Source organism: Cariama cristata, unplaced genomic scaffold (assembly GCF_000690535.1).
Source record: "Cariama cristata isolate BGI_N322 unplaced genomic scaffold, ASM69053v1 scaffold12088, whole genome shotgun sequence".
NCBI classification, from domain to species: domain Eukaryota; kingdom Metazoa; phylum Chordata; class Aves; order Cariamiformes; family Cariamidae; genus Cariama; species Cariama cristata.
The window spans coordinates 79,532-103,533 of record NW_009631741.1 but is presented as its reverse complement, the minus strand read 5'-3'; the positions used below and the strand labels follow the sequence as shown (position 1 = coordinate 103,533).

Here is a 24,002-nt window from a genome sequence, read left to right as displayed (position 1 = left end):
ACTAATTGCACTCAGACAAATATGCAGTGCTTTCCCCCTAGCAGCACGATGGGGTCTGGGTCTTTCCCCCACCTTCTGCCACCCTCTCCCAAAGACGGTACCTTTCCCTGCCTGCGCATCCCGCTGGTTCCACAGCCCGGGTTAGAGAGTGCTGCATTTTCGTGGTATGAGTAAGCGTTACTGGTTAGCGTCTTCTTCCCCAGCACTGTGATTCTAGGTGCAGAAAGAAATTTGTCTGGGACAGCTCCAGAAACCAAAAACCCTTTGAGAGCTTTAAGAATTTGTTGATTCTGCCTGGGAATTTTGTGTGTACTGAAAGTTGGCATTTCAGTTATACTTTGAGAAAGATCCTGCTTCATTCCTTCTGTGCATGCATGAAAGTCGCCTTTGCTTGATTCACAGCTGCCTACACACACTTGAGATCAGAATTAGACCTTTTACTCTGCTGGAATGTTTTCTTGTGGCTGGAGCCTTCTCACACCTTTGGAAAAGGCTGATGTTGGCCAGTGTCAATCTTAACAAATACATTTTATTGCCAAAAGTAAAACCTGAGCCAGCCAAAAAAAATGAAACCCTGCAAAGCTGGAAAGGCAGTGCAACAATTATGGTTGGCAGAAAGGTTTCTTTTCATGAATGAGTTATGTCTCAGTTATGTCTGATTTTTGTGTAAGCTGCTCAAAAGAAGTGTGCTTGCATGCCTTACCCATGTAACGGGAGCAGGGAGGGGGCAAACCTTATCCCCCTCAGAGGCTGCTTCGCAGCAGGCGATCCACTTTGGGATGGGGACCAGAGAGGGCAAAGGACTGGGGGGCTCGGGGGTAGGAGGAAGGAGGGAGGTGATGGGAGTTGCAGGAGGTTGGTGGTTACTCACAAGCAACAGACTCTCATTTCTCATCTGACATTAAGCCACACAGGCCGTATGCTGCAAGTTTGGCCGACCTCTGCATCTCTCTGACAATTAACCTAGTTTAGCACTGGCACTGGCAGCATGACAAGGATATTTTTCCTTGAGCTATTTCTCTGACAAATCTGGCAGAACTGGGCTGTCCTGCAATGCGAGGATAAACACTGCTCTTGCAGAGCTCTTATATCTGTCATAGCTTAAATCCTGCTCTGAGTACTGGTTCTAAGATCAGCTGCAACGCAGCTCATTTCACTGTAGGGAAGCAGACTAGCAGGTCTGAGGGTCATCTTGTTTTTTTTTAACACTCTCTACCTTTTGGGGGAATCTGGCTTCAAGTTCCCTGGACTACAGAGCAACCATGACCTTCTCCATGAACAGAGCTATCATTCAGGAACTAGAACTTATTTTCTGCATCCTGGCATGTGACTGCGTGTCCAAACTGGCCCCCTGAGCCATGTAGTGCCTGGGTGCATGAGGATGCCAACAGCACAGGACACAAAAGCAGAGGTTTTACAGTCACATCACTGGCAATGTTGGACTAAGAGCATAGCCTGTGTGACAGCACAGATGTGACTGCTTGGGGCTTCCTATTTCAAAAGCAGGGTCCAAGCTGGTCCCTCTGTGTTGGACTCGTACCTCAGTGGAGGTATCTGTTAGTCAATGGCATGTCATATGTCACAACTAAAACCCCACTGTCACTGAAGGATTCCTAGCTTGGAGCTGACCTCTATTTGGGGACTAAGAATGTGAAAAACCTTTTTAAAAAATCTAAGCTGAATTCAGCCCTAGGCCTCAGCAAGACTGAATTTAGCCAGTGAATCCTTGAGCTCTCGCTCCAACATGCTTTATCCATTAATATAATTTATTAATTGACAAGAGGTTCTGAATATAAATTGAAGCAAGTTCAAAAAAAAATGAACTGTGAAGCATCCATAACTTCTGCGTATTGTAGAATATGTCCTCGCAACCTGAAGGATAAGAGGCTAACTGTAACAGTGGGCAAGTCAAACCATATTTCTAGGAAGTTTCTGTCTCCTTTCTGTTGAATTTCTGTTGGCAGCATCGTCAAACTTTGTTGATAAATTCTTGTTTTTCTCAGCAGTGCAGGCAGACAACCAGATTTGTAACGATCACACGTAGCATTGACTGTATGTGCTCTGGTATTCATTCTCTCTTCTTTTTACCAAGACACTGAGCTGAGTATAATGGATACCTGGGTGAGGAGGAAATAATCACCATTGATTCCTCTGTCCTTGTGGTGGTGTCCTGCTCCATGACACTGCTGTGACATGAAGTCAGGTTAAGACAAGATATTTGCAGTTGCTGGAGCCATGCTCATTTTTTATTTGTTCTTCTATTGCATATTATTTACATAGATAATGTAGAATAAATGAATAAAATGTCTTTAGCGGTACAAATTTCAGCTACAAAATTCAATCATCAGTGTGTTTAGGATTTATTTTTCCCTCCTCGACTCTCTTGAAATCACATTGGCAGGAAGCAAGTGTTTTAGGTTAGGAAGTCATTTCGTGTGCATATATTGGGAAGCTTACACCTCTGTATTACGCATTGCAGTCCCATCATTCTCTAGACAGCGTGTAATACATTCTTAATGCAGAATTTCAATAATTTAGTAACCTCTTAAATAGAGGATGAGGGGAATCTAACATGCTCTAAGGACTTTATTTTCCTCTCTCCTATGCAGAACTTAGTGAACTGTTAACATTAGTAGATCGAGGGCCTCATTACATTTTGTGCTTTGTTAAGAACAGACAGTACTATTTTTGAAAGCATAATTCAGGTATTTTCTTTTCTCCTCTCATATGTGATAAGCATTACTGTTATATGTTATTTTTAACATTCGGTGAGCGCTGTTTTTAACCCTTCTTCCTATGTAAAATGAGTAGCTGAATGGTTTCAAAGGAGCATCCGCAGAGGCCCTTTCACTTGTGGGTTTTATAGCTCAAGAGTATGAAAGGCCAGAAAACATCCCTTATGGAGCAGGCTTTTATGGAGAGGAGATGGACACAATTAACCAAATCTGTCCTGCGATCCACAGGAGACCACTGGAAGCAGAGTGTACTCTGTGCTGCTGCTACTATGTGAGGGTATGTAGGTTGATATGGATGAGCAAGGCTGTTTTGCTTGATATGTGTGAGCAGCTCCTGACAAGAGGCTAAATTACAGTCAGAAATAAGAGCTCTATATGAAGAGCACATGTTGCAACACAGCCCTTTGCCAGACAGGTTTTGCAGTGGGAGTGGGAATCCCAAGAGGTAGTTGTGACTTGCCCTTGTCAGCTCCCAAAGGAGCCTGGCCACTGATTCTGATTTAAACATTTGGCACATCTCTCCTTCAAGCATTACTGCCTGGTTTGTAATTACACAGGAAGATGGCACTGCTGGAGAAAGGATGAATACAATTCTTTCCCAAATGGAATACTTACACGCTGGTGTTTCTTTTTTTTGCCCTTGACATTGCTGCGGTTACAGTTGTCATTGGGATCTGTTGTGGGGATCTGCATAGTGCGAGTTGCTGCTACTTTGTCTCAATCCAGATAGTGATGGAAATAATGATGCTAGTAAAATTAGTAAATCAGTCTAGAAATGCTAAGAAGATCCTGCCGTGGGTGCCCAGTGGTGGCTGCTTCAATCCACACCATCCTGTGCCCCGCTGCTGCAACCTGGGCCCTGGCAATAAGACTGGCAGGGTCCTGCGCATCCCGCACAGCCTCCAGTGTTGGGGATGTGCAGTGTTCCCCACATCTGCCTTCCACCTGCTCTGTGCTGTCGTGGGTCAAGGGTACAGCCATAAAAATGTACTTTCCTTGGTTCTGTGTCCGTAAATTTTCTCAGTATCCACTTTTAAATTGCATTTGAATTTTGCATATCTTGATGATTTTTAGTGGATTGAGCACGCATCATTTCTAGCAAACATGCTGTTTACAGTTTCTTTGCTCAGAGGAGATTGAATTCCAGCATATTCTTGTTTTATCCTTCCAAGGCATGAGTATAATGAAGTCGGACAGTAATGGTTGCTGCATTTCACTTTTTTTCTGCTCTTTCCTCAGTGGTCTAAGCATCTATAGGTTTGAAGGCACTTACAGTTATGGTCTTTGAGTTCAAAATAAATTAGAAGAGAATAGACCAAAATGAGACCCAGTATTTAATAAGATATATAGCGTACATATAAACTTGCACTTAATATGTTGAGCTGACAAAGCAAATAAATGCAAAGTCCCGCAGATCTGCCTTTTCTGTAATCTAGGCTTGAATAGTAGTAACATGACCTAAGTGAACAAAAAAAATTTATAAAGGGAAGCCAAGACCAAGTAACTCTCTTCCAGAGCTGATGAACTGTAATCCATACCAGATATTTCCAAAATGCATTTTCTCCTGTTCCACCTACCTCACAACACAATCCGTCTCCCCCTTCCCTTCCCTTCCCTTTCTTCTTCAGCAGATGCTTAATTACATCCCTCATATTTTTGTTAACTCACTATTGCAAAAAGGTTAACTGTCTCTTTCATAGGGAGAAAATGCATTTCACAGATTTGTGATGGTCTCCTTGCTTTTCGTTAAGGTCTGCTAATTGTTGTTCAGACCTTCCTGTGCTTCCTGTCTCCTGTTTTTCAAATCCCCAGCAAACAGAGGTTGACAACCAATGCAAAAAATACCATAGTGATTTTATGCCCTGTGGTGCTTTACAACACCAAGACAACACACAGCTGACAGCATGAAGGTTTTTTGTCTGTGATGAGAGTGCTTGATTTGCTTGCGTCCTGGGTAAAAATAACACTTTGTTCTTAAATAGGTGCTTATCTTTTTGCAGTGTTACATAAACTCTCTTGACGCTACCTGCCAAATGCAAATTGGCTGCTTCTGCTCTATATATGTTTTGAGGAAAGATGCGGATTTGAAACTCTTTCAATAGGAATCTTTCTGTTGGTTGCCTTGACATGACTTGTAATGCTCATTCAGTCTCTGTCATCACCTGTGTGTTTTGGTTTCTTTAGCCATTTTCCACCTGGCTGCTCCTGGCTACCCTAAATCTTTGTCTTTTCCTTGCTTCCTCTCAATTCCTGTTTTCTTTACACCTCTGCCTTTGCCTCTCCCACACATCTGTTCAGCAGTACCAAGGGATCAGGGTTATCAGGGAAGCATGGCCTTGAACATTGCATGGCATGGCAGCAGCATGTTTCTTCTGTCTGGTGAAGGAGAATCGAACTAATTTAAAAATATGAGGCGCTCTGAGACACAGACTCCTTTGTAACCACTGCAGTAAAGGCACAGAGTCAAGATCAAATAAGGACAGAATACACTGGTCCTGGATTTAACTGTGATAGGTGAAAAACACCTATCTGTCATTTCAAAGTCACTTGAAGCTGATAAGTCCAATCAGTTCATCAAGAGACACTTCTGATGGGGCTGCACAAGCCCTGTTTTCCTTGTTGTAGTGGTGGTGAGACTTCGTCTGCTCCCTTCTCTTGTCTCCAAACACCTCACTGGTCTGTGAAATAGTGAAATAGTCTGTAAAAGGGCTATTCCCTTGACTATCTTGTATTGTTCAAGGAGAGTAAGGAGGAAAGAGAAAGAGAGAAACTGGCTTACTTGATCTGTCAAAGACCCTTGTGGTTAACTCCAAAGGTGCTGAGCACGCCGAGTCATGTGTGTTCCATCGCCTTGCACTATTGCAGCACTGCAAAACTCTGAGCTGGTTATGTTTCTTATTTTAAATTTATGGATTAATGTATGAGTAATTTGTGAATTTAAGCTGCAGAGCTTAACTTAAGGAAAACATGCAGAGTTAAAGGCTAAAGACAAAGAAAGCTTTATGGATTGACCAGGTTTGGTGAGACTCTCTTTATATTAACTTCACTTCAGCAGTCTTGGTGAACTCTAAACATTTATCTGTTAGACTAAACATAGGTTAAGCCAGGCTGTGAAATATCTCAGTTGTAGAACTGACATCTAATCAGAGTTTTATCAACTGATCCTCTGACTAGCTAAGTTACCACCTGGACTGAAATCCTTAAAAAACTTGCAAACTGTCCCACAAAACCCACTACAAAGAGTGAAAATAAAATAAACCAAGAAAATAGAGGTCATAAGTTCTCCCTCTATATCGTTGAATTCCTCTTCCCTAGTTGATTTTTTTGGTTCAAGGGACTCATCTCTAGTTGTTACTTTATCTGTATGATAGTATTCAGGCAGAGGAAGCTATTGAAGATGGAAGAAGTAATGAAAAGAGTAATATCAATATGCTTGATTTTTTCCTCACCAAAGATTAGTTCTATACAAATATTATTCCATTGACTTCAGCAAATTAATCTCTTGGATTTCATTGGAATGAATTAGGAGGAAAATGAGGGTTTGCATACATGAGCAAATCTCTATATTTTACATCTATATAGCAGAGAGAGAGAGAATAGTAGAAATCAAAAAAAAATATTTTGTGGGAAAGGAGCATCTAACACACTGGTTCACACCATGTGGTTTTTAACAGAAACAGCAATTTTAAAAAACAGAACTTCCCTTGAGGGCATGTGGGTGAATGAGTTGAAACAATACAAATAAAATGTCACGGACTTCAGCTTCTGCAAGCTCTGTGACAACCTCCTTCTCCCTCCAAAAAACCACTCCCCTGTGTGGGAGCTTTGTAAAACCTCAGACTCCACTTTTCCTGTCCCTTGTGACAATGGTAACTGTATGACAACAGATCTTACAAAATTGTGACTTTTTTCCTGTTTTTTTGTGGAGATTTATCTCCCTGCATAGTCAGACACAAACTCCATGACTTTAGCACTGACCAGAAAGTCCCTTTAAAACAGGACGTTTTCAGGAGAGTACCAGGACTGGTGATAAAACACCCAGCGCTGAATGGTCAGATCTGCAGCGAAAGGGCAAGGGTGCAGAAAGGTCCCTGTTTGTCTCCAGCATTGAAGCTGGTCCTTGTAAGGGTCATCCACACTGCCACAGAAGGCTTCAAGGGGTTTAGGGGTGAATGGACTTGCTACCTGTCTCATAAGCTACTGAAGAAGCCAAATGGTGTAGCTATAGGCTAGGGACACATCCTGGTCTCCTCTCACCACACCTCTGGTTGACCACAGTGATGGGGATGAAGTAGGAATCATTTTGACATCTCCATTTCACCTCCATCTCCCAGGCACAAGGAAGTGGAGGGTTTGGGTTTGGTTATTTTCTGTTGACTGTGGGAAAATTCAGGGCTTGCAGTTTGGATCTTCTTCATTCAAAAAGCTTCTGTGTCATTTTTTTCCCCATCTCCTGACAGTACTCAAGAGTAGGATAGGTCTGGCACTGTATGACACTCCTCCCTCCCTCTGTCCCCATCCTCCTGCCTGGGGAGGCCTTGGGTACCAAGGAGGACAGAAGGCACTCCATATCCAACTGAGAGCTGCCATGGCTCGCTGCGTGGGCATACGTGGGCAGGATTTCAAAACGACCTTGAGATCATGTTTTGCCTCTGAAGGTGCGTGACGTCCTGCAGAGCTCAGGGACAGCATTTCTGTTTTCTGTGGGCAGTGATGGGACAACTGGCCCTGCATGGACCTTCCCTGTGGTGGCCCGCTTGCAAAGGGGGCAGACACAGGGATAGAGGTGGAACTATGGGTACGGCCTGAAATCCTCCTGCTGACATTCCCTGGATGTGGCTGTGAGCAGGCAGGAGAAGGCTGATATAGGGCAATCTCAGCTGCAGCATCTGGGCTGACACATGCCTGTGCTCTCCTTTGTCAGAGAAAAACAGGGAAACTGGATCCTAAGTAATCTTATAGTTTACATGTTTGTTTTTCAAGTGACGTTTGCCATTTCTAAAGTTAGTCAGACTTGGCCTTCCTGAGTAATGTTTTTAAGAAAAGATTATGATTGTGTGAAGAGTTATTCTGGAATCACCTATTGTGCCGTCCGCCAATGACAACTCCCTCAGCACTTTTTTTTCCCTCTCTTACATTTCCAAAAAGAACAGCTGTGCTGCCTATGGTCCCCTGTACCAGGGAAGCAGTTGCTGATGTTATCCTCCCCTCCCTTCTGACTGTTTGGAAAGAGGGCTTCTTCCAGGTCTTCTGAAATGGTCACGTTGAAAAGAAATTGTCCTCGCCCTTGCAAGCCGATGATGAGCTGTCAGGTCGAGGACTGAGCACAGAAATTCAGATGACCCATGATTCTGCATCTTTAGCAACACTTGGACACAGCACCAGAGCTCTCTTTCAAGTTCCAACCTCTGTTGTGTTTTTAGAAGGTAGTTGGGTGTCTGTTATTTTCATTCTCTTCTTTCTTTTTGCTAGAGATGCTGAGGTATCTGACAGGGAATAAAAGTGCCATTCCTACAGTAGGGACCCTATGGGACTGCTTTTATTCTTATTGCTTTTTGTGCTATGGTAGTTTAAAGAGCCCACAAATGAGCCAAATCTGTGTTGTGGGAGACATTGAACAAAACCACAGTAAGCCCCAAGAACTTTTTATTACACATGAAATAAAGCAAATCTGTAACTTGTTTTCAAAATGTGGCATGTTGAGGGGTAGACCCTCACTCTTACAGAGCTCCAGAGCTTGAACTATGGGACAATTTCATCCCTTAACTGATCCTGAACCACCGCTAGACACAGCTGATCAAATGAATCACCTTTTACGGAGTTCAGTTCTTTTATAAAGGATGCTGCCAGAAAAGTCTGCCTACTGATTTGGGAGAGCTTTTTTATCCCTAAAGTTTTATTACGGCAACAGCGTTAAAGTGATACTTTTAACATATTAATTAACAGAAAACAAGTAGTCAAAGGAAAGAAAAAAAATATTTTTCTCAGTAGCAGAAGGATCTCTTGATTCACTTCCCTGGGTTACTTATGTCCATTGGCATGAATGTCTGTGCTTCATTATGCCTGCTTCTTCATGGGCTAAAGGAGTGGGCAGATACCTTTGTAGACTTAAAACAAGCTGTAATTTTACTGATACCTTGATTATACATGGCCACTACCTAGTGTGAAGAAAGGATCTTGGGATGCAGAGCCTGGAGTTATAGAGTGCAATGGCATTGGGAAACTAGCATGTAAAATTGTCACCAAGAGCTCCCACAGTTTCCACTTGATGCCCAGAAGAAAGGGCAGGGAAGAAAAGGCAGAAATTATCCCCCTAAAAGATGGTTTGAGCACACAGGGAAGTTAATCCATAATGCAGTTGGGTGTGAAGTGACAATGCTGTTCTTACTCTAGGGTAGCTTCTATGGTGAATGCTCTTAGTCTGCAACAGGGATGTCTCCAGGGAAGCTATTCTCAGATGTGTGTTTCTACACATATAATATACATAGTGTGGCTAAGGTATCATTCCACAACCACTACAGTAATCATGTATTTTCCCGTTGCAAACAACCCCTTACGATGCAGCAGCGTCTCTGGAGGCTGATGTGGTTAGCCTTTGCAGAACACCCTGTGCTCAGTTTTGGAAGATCTCCTTAATGCCAGTATCTAGGTACTCAGAACCCTCCTACGTGACGCTGTAGCATCTCCAATTAACTTTTAAAGAACTAAGAAAATAATTTGCCAAGAGGCTGTTCTGTTTACAGTCACTAAATTGTTAGGTATTTCTTTCCCTTTCTTCCTCCTCCTCCTTTTCCCTCTGTGCTGCACCCTTATAAACACACGATGCTGGGTGTCTGGCTTTGCCCTTCAGGAAGTGAACTTGTTCCAGGGCAGTGAAGGAAGTTCCTCAGAAGGTGCAACCAGCTGAAGACAGGTAAATCACCAGCCACTGGTCCAAGGCATTGCAAAAAATACTAAAAGAGAGACCCATGTCTCAATTGCTAATATAAATATTTAAATGCACTACCAATTTTGTTTAGTCTGTCTACCCATTTATTTTTTTTATTCTCAATGTCCATGTCAGGCTGGGGTGGATATTTTGGAACCAGAGAAAATTTTCTCATTGTAGCTGCAAGATTATTTTGTGTTATAAAGCTGGTCAGTTTGGCTCAATGAGCCATTTACATTGACAGGCTGTTGCGGTAAGATTTACATGAAGTAAGTAGGATTTGTTTTATGTCTGTCTGAATCTAGGCTGTCAACATGTCCAATGCCCCCAGCATGCTGTTGTCCACTGGACACTACTGTAGATGTCCAGCTGGAGATCGTGTCTGTTGGTGATGCCTTGGGTCACCTTGAGTCATGATGTGGGTAGCGCCTTCGTTGTCAAAATTAGCAGGTGATGAGGAATGGCATGAGCACGCTGCTGGAGGTTAGATTGCCAGCTCCCTTCTGAAGGACCAGGGTCATCTCAGTTGGAAGAAGGCAGCTGTAATTACCCCCCTTTCAGAGCCGATAATGAACTGACATCATTTCCTATGCCACTTTGGGTTTCCTTCAGGGGGTCCATCATCACTGCTAACAAGGCCCAAGTCTACTTAAATTGTGACGTTAACAAAATCACAGCCTGGGTTGGAACAGCCTCAGGCGCAGAGGCTGGCTGAGTCACCCAGATGCTACTACCTGTCACAGAGAATTCGTGGTTTGGATTAATTTCAAGGCAGCCTCTCGCACAGCAGCCCCAACCCATTTTGTGGGAGCAGCAAGGTCAAGCAGGATGTGCCCACTCCTAGGACAGCAGGGGCAAGGCCACTGTCTTGGATTAACCAGTGGAATATAATTGCAGTTCATGCACAAGGAAGGTTCAGTTCTCCAAACTTGCTACCCAATTTTGCCCATGGTGTTCTAGGTGCCCAGCTGCATGCATGATATTTATATTTTAATTTCAAAAGCAAAAATAGTTATTAGAGCTTGAATACTGGAATTCCCAAGGCTGCAGTGGCATAAAAGGGGAATGGAAGAGTAGCTTCTCAAAGAACATTTTGGGATTTTTTTCTATTTCCTATATTTTATTAGGATGAGTACATAAGTTCATGTGTTTTATAACAAGACAGTATGAGATGACTGCCTCTTAGCCTGAATGTTTTTTTAATAAATTGAATAACTAAATTAAAAAAAAGACTGAAAACATTTTTTCATGTTTATACTATGCAAAAATAGCATTAAATATGAGAGAGTAGAAGTGACTAAGAAAACCTAAAGACACCTATAGCATCTGCAAGCTAAGGAATATGAAGAAGCAGCAGCCTGAGTAACTTGAGCTCAAAGTAAGATATAGTGCAAAAGTTGTTTTCTCCTTCTCTTACTTTTTTACATTGAGAACAATCATTTACTGGAACAACCTTCCCAGGGATGTGGTAGAGTTCCCGTCACTTAAGATTTTCAAGATGCAATTGGAGAGGGTGCTAGATAATCTCATCTAGGCTTCCTTTCCCAAGAAAGGTTGGACCACATGATCTTTCAGGCACCCTTCCAACCTACGCTCTCCTATGATTCTATGATACTTGCCTTTGTCAGGGAAATCCATTCTGTGTTGGTGGTAATACAGTACTCACTTCTGAAGGCATGTTTTATAATTACGGGGTTTCAGGATTGGATTCCTGCTTCCACCCTAGTTTATGTATTTTACCCCTTGATTCATCAGTTATACCCTGGTGGTCTAAGAAAACAAGGCACAATGTTACAGAGAGGTTCTCAACCTACATCTGAAGCCTCTAAGCTCAGTTCTTCAGCTTCAGACTGAAGAAGGGCTTGTGTGCCCAGATGGTATTGCCAGGTTTTTCCCAGAGATAGTGGCGTGACTAACAAGAGGACAGCGGCTTTTCTTATGAACTACTCTCAACTTCAACCGAAAAGCCACAGCAGTCTTTGAAGCAGGACCCAGATTCTCCCTCCCTAGGCACCAGTTTTTCATCTGGCGATAGCACTGGGCTCCCTCCTGCTTAGTCCATCTCTCTGAATAACCCTCAGCAGGAGGAGCAGACACCAACCTTACCCCAACCGGACCTGAGCTTTAGCGGTGAGAGCACTCCTGAAAACCAAGCTGTGAGGGTGTGGGCTCCGTCAGCCTCCCTTGCCAAGTGAGAGCTGATTGCGTACAACAGGAGGGAAACCGCACCACTGCGTTTTTGGATGCTTTCTGTGGTGCTGAGCGCAGCACTGCCTGTAGGTAGTTATGTGGGGAGAAGGATGAGTGGATTGGGCTTTTTTCAGGTTTGGATAAACGAATTCAGGTTAAAAGTATTTCTGATAATTCTGTTAAAAATGGTGATTCAAAAATGTGTTTTTCACAATTTTTACAGCGTGAGCATTTCCTATTATGTGAGATTTCAGAAGACTGTAAACAACATTCCAGCCATACTTGTGCTGTGGCTGGATATGGACTTTCTGGAGCCTTTGAATACTTTTACAATGTGTGTTTATTTTAACGGGAGGGTGAAATATCTCACCGAAATATCTCATATTCAACTGGGTGGAACCCATAAAACCACAAGCAGTGAAGATTTTTGCATGCCCAATGGATTTGGGGAGTTTTGTTCTGAAAACTGGCTTGTAACGTCCCTCTGATCCATCCTCTTCTGGCCATACATGCAAAGGAGAAGACTGTAGAGCCAGGAGGAGTAGAAGCCAGAACAGTGTTTCTGTAGCAAAATGTACTGTTGGCTATGTTATCTTCACAGAAAAACCCCTAGTGTAACAAGATATTTAGTCAATAGTGTGACTTACGTACTTCTTATGCCAGCGTCAATACTCATTTAGGCTGAAATCCTGGAAAACGAGCTCTGAGTTACACCAGGAAATGTTGTGCTCTTCCTTCCCCATCCCTACAAAGAACCCATGTTGGTTTAGGGTTTTAAGACACAGTGGTTGATTCATGAGTCACATGCAGTTCACTTCTTATAGGAGTGATTTGGGATCCTCACTGAATATCAGACACCGGATTTGATAAGACAGGAGAACTACTTTTTAAAATGGGAAACATTTGTGACATCTTAAGATGCTACTTAGTCATGGTGGCGGAGGTGTTTACTCAACACTGAGATGGGCATCTGAGAGGGATCTCGGTCGTTTTTCAACTTCTGAGAAGGCATGCTGAGGCCTCCTTTTTCTGACCTTCCCCATGAGGAAGCAAGTCTGTTTTCAGAGCTTGATGTGTACAAAGATGTGTTAGCGATGTAATTTAGATACCCATGCTGACCTAAAAGGGATCTTATGTGACTTTTGGGTCACTGAGGTCAGAGGCGAGTGCCACCGGAGCTAGAGCTGTGGGTGGCCATCTATAGCATGGTCTGTCAATAAGAGGGTATAAGGACAGCACTTGTTATTTACTGGCTGCAGCCCCATTGTTTCCTGTAATTTCAAATTCCAGTGGAGAACGTGTTAGTAAACCCAAGCTTTGGGTTAAAAACATCCTGAAATTGAATGCAGTGTTCCCTTTTTATTATTTTACATCTAGAGACTTATGCGCATGTGTCACTGCTTTGTGCCAACAGAAGCCTCAAACCTGCTCTCGGTAGTGCTGGCTTGTTGAGTCCGTGACATAGCAGATACTGTAATTAGTTTCATTTTAAAAAGAAATATGTGCGAAGTATGTGCAAACACAAAGTTTCTGTCTGGCAGGCTCTTCTGCCTGTAGCTGCAAGAATCATGTTACGCTGATACTGTCACTCTTGTTAAAAAACCAAAACCCTTGTCCCACTGCAAGCATATTTTGCTCACTGCATCATAAAGTTTTTATAGTATAGGTGGGGATAGTAGGAGGGGAATACAACACTGAGATCCTAAGTTGCCGGAGAGTAGTTATACCTGTTGAATATAATCTGGTGATCAAAACACTGAACAATAAACATGAAAAACACATGAATCAACAGATTGAATGTTTATCCTTAACATTAATTATATGTGTATCCACATAATTTGAAAAATGCCATGTATTGGATAGTGCAGTGTTATGAGGTATAGCATTGCAATGCCTTAAGAATTTCTTTGTCCTTGCACTTGTTATTTTTGTCACAGATAACTTGATTTTAGCAGTACTAACATTTTTTGAGCCTTTGTGTATATATATATATATACACACACACACTGTGATTTTCCTTAGGCTTATTTTTCTGTTAAGGTTCTAAACGAGGAATATATTCAGTGATCCTGCTGCAATCTCATTACATATGATCTCAATGACTACTGTAAAAAGGTTAAATTATTATTTTTATTAGTATAAGGCAAAATCAGTGGTCGAGATTGCCTGCAGAGTACCAGCGCTGTTCTTTGAGTGGTCTTGGATGGACTTGAAAACCAGATATGAAGCTGACAGCTGCTGATGGCAGGTCTTATGTGGCGCTCCAGATACCCAACTGACACTCATTGCATGCGACTGCTCCCTCGTGCACGTCACCTGTAGATAAAAGAACATACAACTTTTATGAGTATTTATGAGTACCCAAGTTTTCCATGAAGAAACCTTGTGGGGGTCTTTCTAATTTGTGTTTTTTCACTTTCTTTTGAAACATTGAGTTTTACTCTTCTTCAAGAGTGGGGAAGGCTGAAGCTCTTAAGTGTGTTGTATAGAAAATTATGCAATTCTGGAAGGTGATGAAAGCACCTGGTGAAGTTTTCATCAAGCTCCACCTGCACTGAGGTGTCAAGAGGAGTTTTTAGTACTTTAGGACTTTAATATAGCACTTGAACAGGATGAGTGTGTTTAAATGATGCATTATATGTTGAGTGCTAAAAGCACTAGAAGCCATCATCAAGGTTTACAGGTTCTCACCAGCTCAAAGGTGCTAGTCCCATGTGTCTTATTTTTCCCTCTTATTTTGCTCTGAATCTCCTACCCAGGTACTCACAGGTTCCTTGCAGTGTTCCTTGCACATACCAAGAGTTAGAGATAGTGTGCTCCTCCTGTTTCCCTTGTTTGTGTCAGCTGGTGTGAGTAGATTGCATGAGGTATGTAGATTACTCTCAGGGAGCTTCAGTATTTAATTAAGTTCAATATAAATAAATACTGGTCTTGTTCTGCCTCACGCAAGATCACTCTGATTCTATATTTCTGGCCAGTAACTTCCCTGTGATGACAAATGTTTGTTTATAGTAATCTAGGAGCAAATAATGATTAATAGACTGACTGCAGTCTTTCACCCCAGTTAATTCCTCATTTTTGTTGCTCAAGATCTACTTGTGCTCTACAAGCATTACATTTAAAGGTAGCGTTGAAAAAGGTACAAGCTGTAGCAGCAGCCTAAGGATGTGCCTTATGTGAGCAGTGGGAACAGGCTGCTGATGCCCTTGTGTGTTCTCAGAGCATTGGTGGCTTGGGCACAGGTGGGGAAGGGGCAACAGAAGGTGAAGCCACAAAGTCAATTGTGACATTTAGCTTCTTTAAAGTAGTAGTTGTGTTAGGCACAATACAGAAGCTGTGCTAATCCATAAAAGAAATTGGCATTTCCAGCCTGTATGCTGACTTTCCCATCTCAGCTGTCTCTAGCAATTTACAGCTGGGTTCTCCTATATGTTAGGTAGCTGCAATTTCTTGGAACAGTTTAAGACTAGAACTTGAAAAAATGCTTGAACCTTAAAGAGAAATCAGTAGAGTTGTAGTTTCAAAATCATCAGTGACAGAGTAATGGCCTGGAAGAAGTGTCAGGGGAGGGAGAGAACATGATCTGGACCAACAATTTGTACACAGTCCCAACAACAACCGAGATCATTGCACAATAACCCCAGTCATCATTTTTGCCCACATTGCAGGCAACTAGTATTGTTTACCTATTTCTTCCAATTCCCTGCTCCCATGATAGACGTTAATGGGCCTTTTAAAAGATTTCATAATAGAAGCTGATGATGGTGGTTGAAGTACAACTTTTTGCTTTTTAAAGAGAAGGGGGAAAAAAGCTTAAACATGACCACAGGTTACATGATACTTTGGTAGCATGTACATGAAGTTTAAACTCTACAATTTATTTAAGAATAAAAATGTGTTCCAAGTTCTTTCAACCCTCCTGAAAACTAGTAGGAAATCTGGAGATTCCTCCCTTCCCTCAGTATGAGCAGTTGAATTTAAAATGGGGATTTGGTTTCCATTGAATGTTTATTCAGTTTGTGTCTGGACCAGCTGTCTGTCCGTCGGTAATTTGGGGAACTGTGGGGTTTGAACTCTGAACTACAGTTCCATTCTTCACCAATGCAAAATATTTTCAAGGGCCTGTACCAAAGTCACTAGCCATGCTTGCTTCTCTTTCTCAGCAACCAGATCACAGAAATGAGAATACATTGCTGTAGCTGATGACTAACATAATAATTATAAAGAACGCTCAATATATGTTTTCCTTTTATGCTTAGAAAATGTGGGGTTTTTTAATCTGCGGGAACTATAAATCCTTTGTCTAGTGGTACACCCAAATTCATACAGAGTAGCTGACGTGGAAGTGTAAGTATACAGATACTCCTGCACACATTCCTTACATAATATACAAATATATTTTGTTTGACAGCATCATAGTGCAAAAGCATTGTGAAAACGACAGCCCTTCCCTGGGGTCAGATCTTTACAGATAAGACATAGCACAACTTTAGGCTTTGCTAGTAAGGTAGTTCCAGAGTTTGTTGAATTACGATGGCTTCAGTAAAACAAAAAGCATGAAAAAACCTTAGGAAACCATAAGAGGAATATGCAGAAATTAAATTGAAAAAAATAGATATTTGAGAAGTTTTTCCTATCTTGTGGGAAAGTGTTTAAGCTAAATAACTTTAGCTTAAGGAAATAAATGTTATGAGGACCTTTATAAATATTTATAGAGTAGTAACGCAGAAATATAGAACCACTAAATCTACTATGTGTTTATACTCTAGCAAAGGCCTCTGGTTCACAATTAAGAGCAAATAACATGAGAAAATCTCTCTGACAGCTAGACAGAGAAGCCATTTGCCTAATCTGAACTTCTATCATAGCTATCTCCGTGCTGACAGGAAGAAGAGCAGTGTTTATGGAAGCGTAGGACGGAATCTCTTATCCTCAACCCTCCGGAGGCAGCAGGGATCAAGCCGCCGGCCCATGCCTCCCTCCCAGCCGGCCCTGATGCCCCAGGTGTCAGGAAGCTGTCTCTAAAAGGCTTTTGTTTATAGGGTTATTGAAGTGAAAGCGTAATAGTAGCTGGGACAATTTCCCACTTAAGTTAGGTGAAAAATGAGCGGTTTTTTCCCCCCAAACAAGACGGCAAGCCTCTGACACTGGGAGATAACCAGGGAGAGGATACCCAAGTGCATCAATGCCAGGGTACAGAGTGTACGGAACAGCGGTTGTGAGCATCTAGAAATGTTGCCGGCATGAAATTCCTGTTTCTAGCTGCATGTTTAGACAAGGTTTTTGCAGTCTGACTTGCAGCAAATGTTGGTTGGAAACTGTAATCCAGGAGTTTAAGCTTTGCTTTTTAGATGGGTCATCCCCTTCTTTATGAATATTGAGGAAGGTTTAATGTAGGCAGGACCTTCCTAGCCATAGCTGGTGATTACAGTAGCTTCAGGAATGTTCTTGACATGACACAATCCTTTATAAAAAGCAGAAAAGGCAAATGCATTTAAAAAAAAACAATCAGGTACTTATTTATGAAGCTTTTTTCATAGACAGCATTCATGCAGTGGTTAATCCTTGCAAGAGCTCAGAATTACCAAGGAAAAAGCATTGCTGTTAAGCAGTCAGTTCCAGGATTGATTTTCATATACAGCAAAAAAAGGAATTTTGCATGTAGGGCCAGGTTTCACAGAAGCCAGATTTACGACCAAGGATGATACAACTTATTGGGGGTAAAGAGCAGCAGGATATTGGTCACCTTCACTGCTGAAGTTGTTGATGTCTCTGGTCTCTTAAGCACCGGTGTGGTTGGTCTAGAAGGGAGACTATGCATTTGCTACATTTTAGCTTAGATCTGTAACGTGGGATTTGGTTGGAGTTTAGGTGCCTTGCTCCTTTTTCGGTTTTGTCTCCAGTTCCTGGTGCACTGTTGGCAAAAGTAAGATCAGAGAGTTGGTGTCATCCCTGCCTGAGAACTGATCAAGTCAGTTCAATCCCTTATGGTGGAGTTTCAGAAAGCTTTAGAGTTTAGGCATTTGGCCTGAAATCCATATGGCTGGTGTTCAGGTTATATCTGGGGTACAGTCACTGCTGATGCACGCACAGTGCAAATGGTTCCCATGGGGCAGGAATTACCAACACCTTCTTGTGTGTCAATGTCTCCAGTTCAAATCCCCCTCGTTTCTTCCCAGACGCGGCAGGAGCCTTTCACCAGGGTCTCACGAGTGAGGTTATCAGCACCAGGTTATCCAGGATGCTCCTTTTTGGTGACCTTCAGTTTCTCCATCAGCCTTTCCACCAGACCAGTTCAAGGGTACTAGAGCAGATGGGAGAGTTTGTGTGATAGTCAGGGTGTGATACACACTCTTGGTACTTCTGATCCTGGCTTTTGTCCAGCCCAAATTACACAGGGATGAGACTGCTTCCAGTGAGGGCATAACTGAAATGTATTTGTCTACCCTGCTCAGGGTTCGGCTCTGAATCTGCAATGACAAACCATTATGCAGTATTTTCTTGTGCTGGGCAATCCTGAGTGCTTTGTGAACATTATTCTTAACTGCATTCAGACAATATGTCCGTTACTGCTGCACTAAAGCAAAACAGCACCAAAGTATGAGTGAGCTGGAAGTGAGGTTGGGAAAGTACTGCTGGAACTGGGCAGGGAGAGCTTCTGCTCAGTTTATTTGTGCCAGATCTGGCTCTTAAGCACTGTCACTCTCTAGATTCACTTTTTTCCCCTGTTCCCTGCCCAGGCAGTCAGGTGTGAGACAGGGAGAAAGAGGGGCAGCCTGTGAAGTGACACAGATGGAAAGCGGGGCTTTTTTAAACGAGCAAATGCATTGTAAATATATACAAATATTTTTTTGCCTGTTTCATTTAGACCACTAGAACTGAAGTGAAAAAATCCTTGCAGTTGTCCTTGTTTATGTTTTGCCTCCACATTTTGCCCCTGTGTCAGCTTGGGTAATGGAAATCCTTGAGGTTGACCTCACTTTCAGGCCCTCCTTTGCTGTGTGAGTCAGGGATGCTGCAAGGAAAATGCACCTCTGTTTTCAAACCAGTGTTTTCATTTGAATTTTTAAATGACGTGGAAATGTTTCTGTTGACCTTGAGTTTGAAGCTTGTTTTTACAAATGGTGGGACCAAGTTAAGGCAGCCACGGGGTTCTGGATCTCCTGGCTCCAGCACTTGGGACGTGCTGCTCCTGAAGCCCAGAGCACAGACCTTCCCTCGTGTGTGGAGCAGGGTGTGGGACAAGGCTTGCCCTGCAGCCATCGGTGTTGATGCCAGCCAGAACTGCAGCCCTGGATGAAGTTTCAGCAGCCACCACTGCCCTCTTACTGCCTGGTGGTTAGCTCATACGGCCAGGATTTAGGACAGCACATTTCTGCTTCATAAAAGAGGCTATGCAAATGGAAGAAACTATTTTCTGAATTTCCTGTATGCACCTAGTGACACTACTTTAATGGCATGAACTGTACAACACATATTATTCATGTCTGTTTATCTCTCTCGGTTTTGGCCTTCAAACTGTTTTGGTATCATACGGCTGCACGGATGTACTTGCTGGCTGGTGTGACTGAGAAGGAACATAAATCTGTAGTTCACCTTGGCCACTAGACAGTGTTGAGTTCACTTTCTGACTGGCCTATGATAATCAGGTATCCCACTCTTCCAGCTGTAAATCAGGCAGCTGATTAATAATCACAGTGAGAAAGATAATTAGTACTGGCATTTAGCTGTTTTATGGATCTCTCTTTTCTGGGAGCCAAATCCAACCATATGGAAAAATGTAGCTGAGACACTATAAATATGATTCCACTTAGACAGCCATCTCTTCTGTTTTCTGTTATCACAGCAATGTCAGCACAAGGAAAACAATGAAAGTGAAGAGATGCTGTTGCAGATTTTATTACAAGTTTCAAGGCTTGGAACTTTTTTTTCTTCTTCAAGGACACTGTGCTAATCTGAAGAAAGAGGGCTTGATTTGTGTTCATTTATGCCTGCCACAATTATTTAAGAAATAGCTTCAGTGCTTATACTTGAAGAGCTTTGGTTCTCTTTTAACTATTTCTGGCAGAGTTAGAAAGATATGCCTTGTGCTTTGTATCATGACAACTTGTCTTCTCCAATAAGCCACATCTTAAACTATGTAAGCCCTCTCTACATTCAAAGTAACTGTCTTCTGCTCATTGCTGTTGGATTGATGCTGTTAACTGGGTGTCTGCAGTGCAGCCAACAGCAGCGAGTGAGCATTTCCACAGAAAGTGAAGGCTTCAGCAGTGAAGCGCAGATGGGTGCCAGGCAGCGACTGAATCCATGTAGATGGGAATCTTTGGGCAGAGCCACTTCTGATCCTTATGTTGATCTTCATGCGACCCACCAAAAAGAAAAAAGTTCTGCATTGAGGACCCATTCACAAGGCTGATGCTCTAATTTCTTTACTGGCACGGTGAAAACAGAGACAAATAAAATAAAATGTGGAGTAGGAGTATTTCTTACCATATTCTGAATCTTTGTAGGATCTCTGTAAGGCAGAGATTGTCTTTTGAGAACAGCAAACAGTTCACCCTGAAGCCATTTCTTTGTGTTCATTTAATTGTGTTGGCTTTTTAGACTATTGTTTAACTACTTTGTTGAGCGTTCATAGGCTGGATGAGTAAAGGACAGGTTCTCAAAATGCTGTGTTGGAGAAGTTTTGGTAGGCTGCAAGAGGGGAAGGCCTTTGTGGTTCTGCTCCCTGTGATATACAAAAGAGAGCATCATGCAATGGTGTGGGATGCTGGAGAGGGTAAGGAAGTGACATCTCTTTTTTGGGAAGGAATAGGAAAATGCCTGCTGCAGTGGAGGCAGGAGAGCTCTTCCTTGGTGTTTTGTAGGATTATTGTTGCAGTCTTGTCTTGAAACAGGTGCCCCAAATATCTTCTTGATGGTCTTTTGAAATAGTTGATCAATCTTCTCTTCCATAAGAATATTTTCTTTTGAGATGCCTCATTTTGCTTGTCAAAGGTTTCAGAAATAACTTCTGCCACAGCCATTCCCATCCAAATGTTAAAGCATATACAAAGCCCTTACAGAGTTGCATCAATATGATACAGTTTGGGTTGTTTTTTTTTTTTCCCTCTTTATGACGAAAGTTGTCATAAGCAGTATGAAGTAAATGATGGTAAATGATGGTAAATCATAATTTAGTGATAAAAACCCCTTTAAATTCAATTGTATCTCATAAAAAGCCAATACCATACGAGAAATTAAATTGCTGCTCCGAAGCTGATATAGAGAGCTCTGTGAGTCATCCTCACCTCATCTTTCTGTCCCAGGAACTGCTTCCATAAATCATTTATCTTCCAAGGCTTCTGTTCTGTGTACTACTTCTTTTTCTGACACTTAACCCACTAGCATTGTGTACTGTATGTATTATGCATTGCCTTTTGTGTTGCCATATATTACAAAGAGCTTTCTATCCCTAAGGGTTTCTGCAGCTATTTCTGTGAGTTCGTCCTACAAGGCACTTTTATGAAGGTCATCAGTTAGCCTTTGCTATGAAGAAAGAGATAACAGTAACTGAAAGTAGGCCAAGCTCATTAGATTATGATTAAAAGGTAGTTGTTTTTTTTTTTAATGCAGTGAATGAGGTTCTAGTGGGTGAGCACTGGGCAGAAGTGGTGCTGGAGAAAAGTCACAGGTGCTGTGTCCTTGGGCCACTCTGTCTCTTCAGTTATTTTATAGCTTTAATTAAATGCTGACTCATGAAGAGCACAGCAACCTTTAATTTCATTCAAGTGACTTTCTTTAACAAGTCTTAAGAGAGAAATGCTATGCGTGGCCCTGCCTTTGCTGTCTAGGATGAATCCAGAGCAGATAGCTGGGACTAGAAGTAAGTTGTTTCAAAGCAGACTTGTAATTTGCCTCTTACAATGCTGTATCTTCAGCTCTTCTGGGAACATGCATGTCTCCACCAGGAATGGAGGATTTTGTCGCTGTGGAGGTTGAGTCAGGATTTAGGATCTGGATTTTCCTCCAGAATTATTTTAGAACCAGCCTTGAGCTCCCCAAACTGGTGAAGTCCCAGGGTGGCCCAAGAACCTTGGTCTGAGGTCTGAGGACCTGCATTCAGTCATTCAGTGGGAGCCCTGCACTCCCTCCTTGGCTCTGGTGGGGCTGCAGGGCCAGCAGGACCACCCACCACCTCTTGCATCTCTTCCTCTGTCGAGGCGATGACCCTTCTATTTTGGTGTCTCAACTGAGCTGGAATAGCAGAGCTGGAAATTTCATAGGATCACAGAATGGTTTGGTTGGAAGGGACCTTAAAGACCATCCAGTTCCAACCCTTCTGCCATGGGCAGGGACACCTTCCACTAGACCAGGTTCCTCAATGGAATCCAACCTGGCCTTGAACACTTCCGGGGAGGGGGCATCCACAGCTTCTCTGGGCAACCTCTTCCAGTGCCTCACCACCCTCATGGTGAAGAATTTCTTCCTTATATCTAATTTAAATCTTCCCTCTTCCAGTTTAAAGCCATTGCTCCTTGTCCTGTCACTAGAGGCTCTTGTAACCAGTCCCTCCCCAGCTTCCTTGTAGGCCCCTTTAGGTACTGGAAGGCTGCTCTAAGGTCTCCCCAGAGCCTTCTCTTCTCCAGGCTGAACAGCCCCAACTCTCTCAGCCTGTCTTCATAGGAGAGGTGCTCCAGCCCTCGGATCATCTTTGGCCATCTCCATGGCTGAATTTGAAAACAATTCATCAGGTGCAGTTCAAGTAGTAAACGGTCTGTACGGACACCATGTGGGGACTTGATTCCCATAGACCCCGGGCATTCGACTCCCACCCGCAGCCCTCCCTTCCCTGGCTGCATTGGCCTCTGTCCGAAGGGCTGGCCCTGCCTCCTGCCTGAAAGAGCATAGCCCTGTGCTCCCGCTGTGACCACCTTGGTGACCGGGAAGGTTTCTCAGGGCTCGAGGCTGGGTAAGCCACCTTTTATTTCACCAGCAGACCTGGAGAAGCTATCAGGCCTCACCCTGCTCTCCTTCATTGACCAGAGGCAAGGGGGAAATTACAGACTGTAGCTTCTGGCTTAATTAGCCACCTGTTATTCCTGTCCTCTTGCATCCACCATAACTATTTATATGTGTGGGACTACATGCAAGGCTGCAGCTCTATTTTTTCTTGACCAGCAGTAGTCTTTCTATGTAAGGTGGTAACTCAGCTACTCTGAAGGACAGTTTTCCTTCTTTTTGATTCTGGGACGGGACTGGCATTTTTCCCTCTTGTTAAGCATCCATATTTCATCGGCCACCATGATTGTCACAGTTTGTACTCCACGTGATTCCTTGGCACTGGATAATTTCCATAGGTATGCAACATTTAAATACAACTTGTTATCATGTCTTCCTTTCCCTCCCTTCTCCTTAGATGTAAAGGAGCATCCCACTATGGCCTTACCAAGGAACGGAAGAGGCATTCCCAAGACTGCTCTCCAGACCATGGCTCCAGCTTAGCAGTAGCTGCCATGGGCCCCGAGCTCTCGGCAGCTGCGGCCATCGCCTTAATGACAGATGAGCCGGGGCTGGTGAACCCGGCCTTCAGCCCCACCTCGGATGACAGCCAGTCGAGCAGCAGCCCCGGAGACTTGCATCACAGCAACCGAAACAGAAGTAAGAACTAAAAGTGATGGTTTCAGAGCCTGGTGGCCTCTTTCAGTATTCGTTTTCTGTGAAACATATGTTGTTGGATGCTTTTTAAAAAAAAAAAAAAGGGAGAGTGAAAGCTTTAATTTTACATGGCTTATCAAATTGCACACTCAGTGACCCAATATTGAGGTGAAAACCAAATTTGCTTGGCCAAGGGCAGCATCAAGCTAAAGACAGACTAGCTGCACACATGCAAGCCGCCGGTCTTAAGAAAGATTATTTAGGCAAGTCAGCTCAGTTGGAAGAGCAAATGGCATGTGTGATGTGCAGGGGAGATGGTGTAGCTGTCTAACGGTTTCACCAAAACATGGCCCAAGTAACCCCCATAGACTATGCTATGGGCACCTACCCAAAAGCCTGTTGGGAACTGTGTTTGGCAGTTGCCAAGTATATGCAGGAAAACAAATCTTAAGAAGTGCCTTGGGAGCCTGGCGGATGTTTGCCAGCCTCCCACGGAGGTGCAGCTTGGAGGA

General features: G+C 43.0%; 1 protein-coding gene across 1 annotated transcript in view; it reads left to right on the top strand.

Annotated features, from left to right (window-relative positions):
• LOC104166235 (E3 ubiquitin-protein ligase LNX-like) overlaps positions 1–24,002 on the top strand; it is a 69,074-nt gene that overhangs the window by 10,091 nt on the left and 34,981 nt on the right. The window contains 1 exon segment of the mRNA XM_009706098.1: positions 23,252–23,493. Within this exon segment, the coding sequence (XP_009704400.1) occupies positions 23,252–23,493 (242 nt within the window).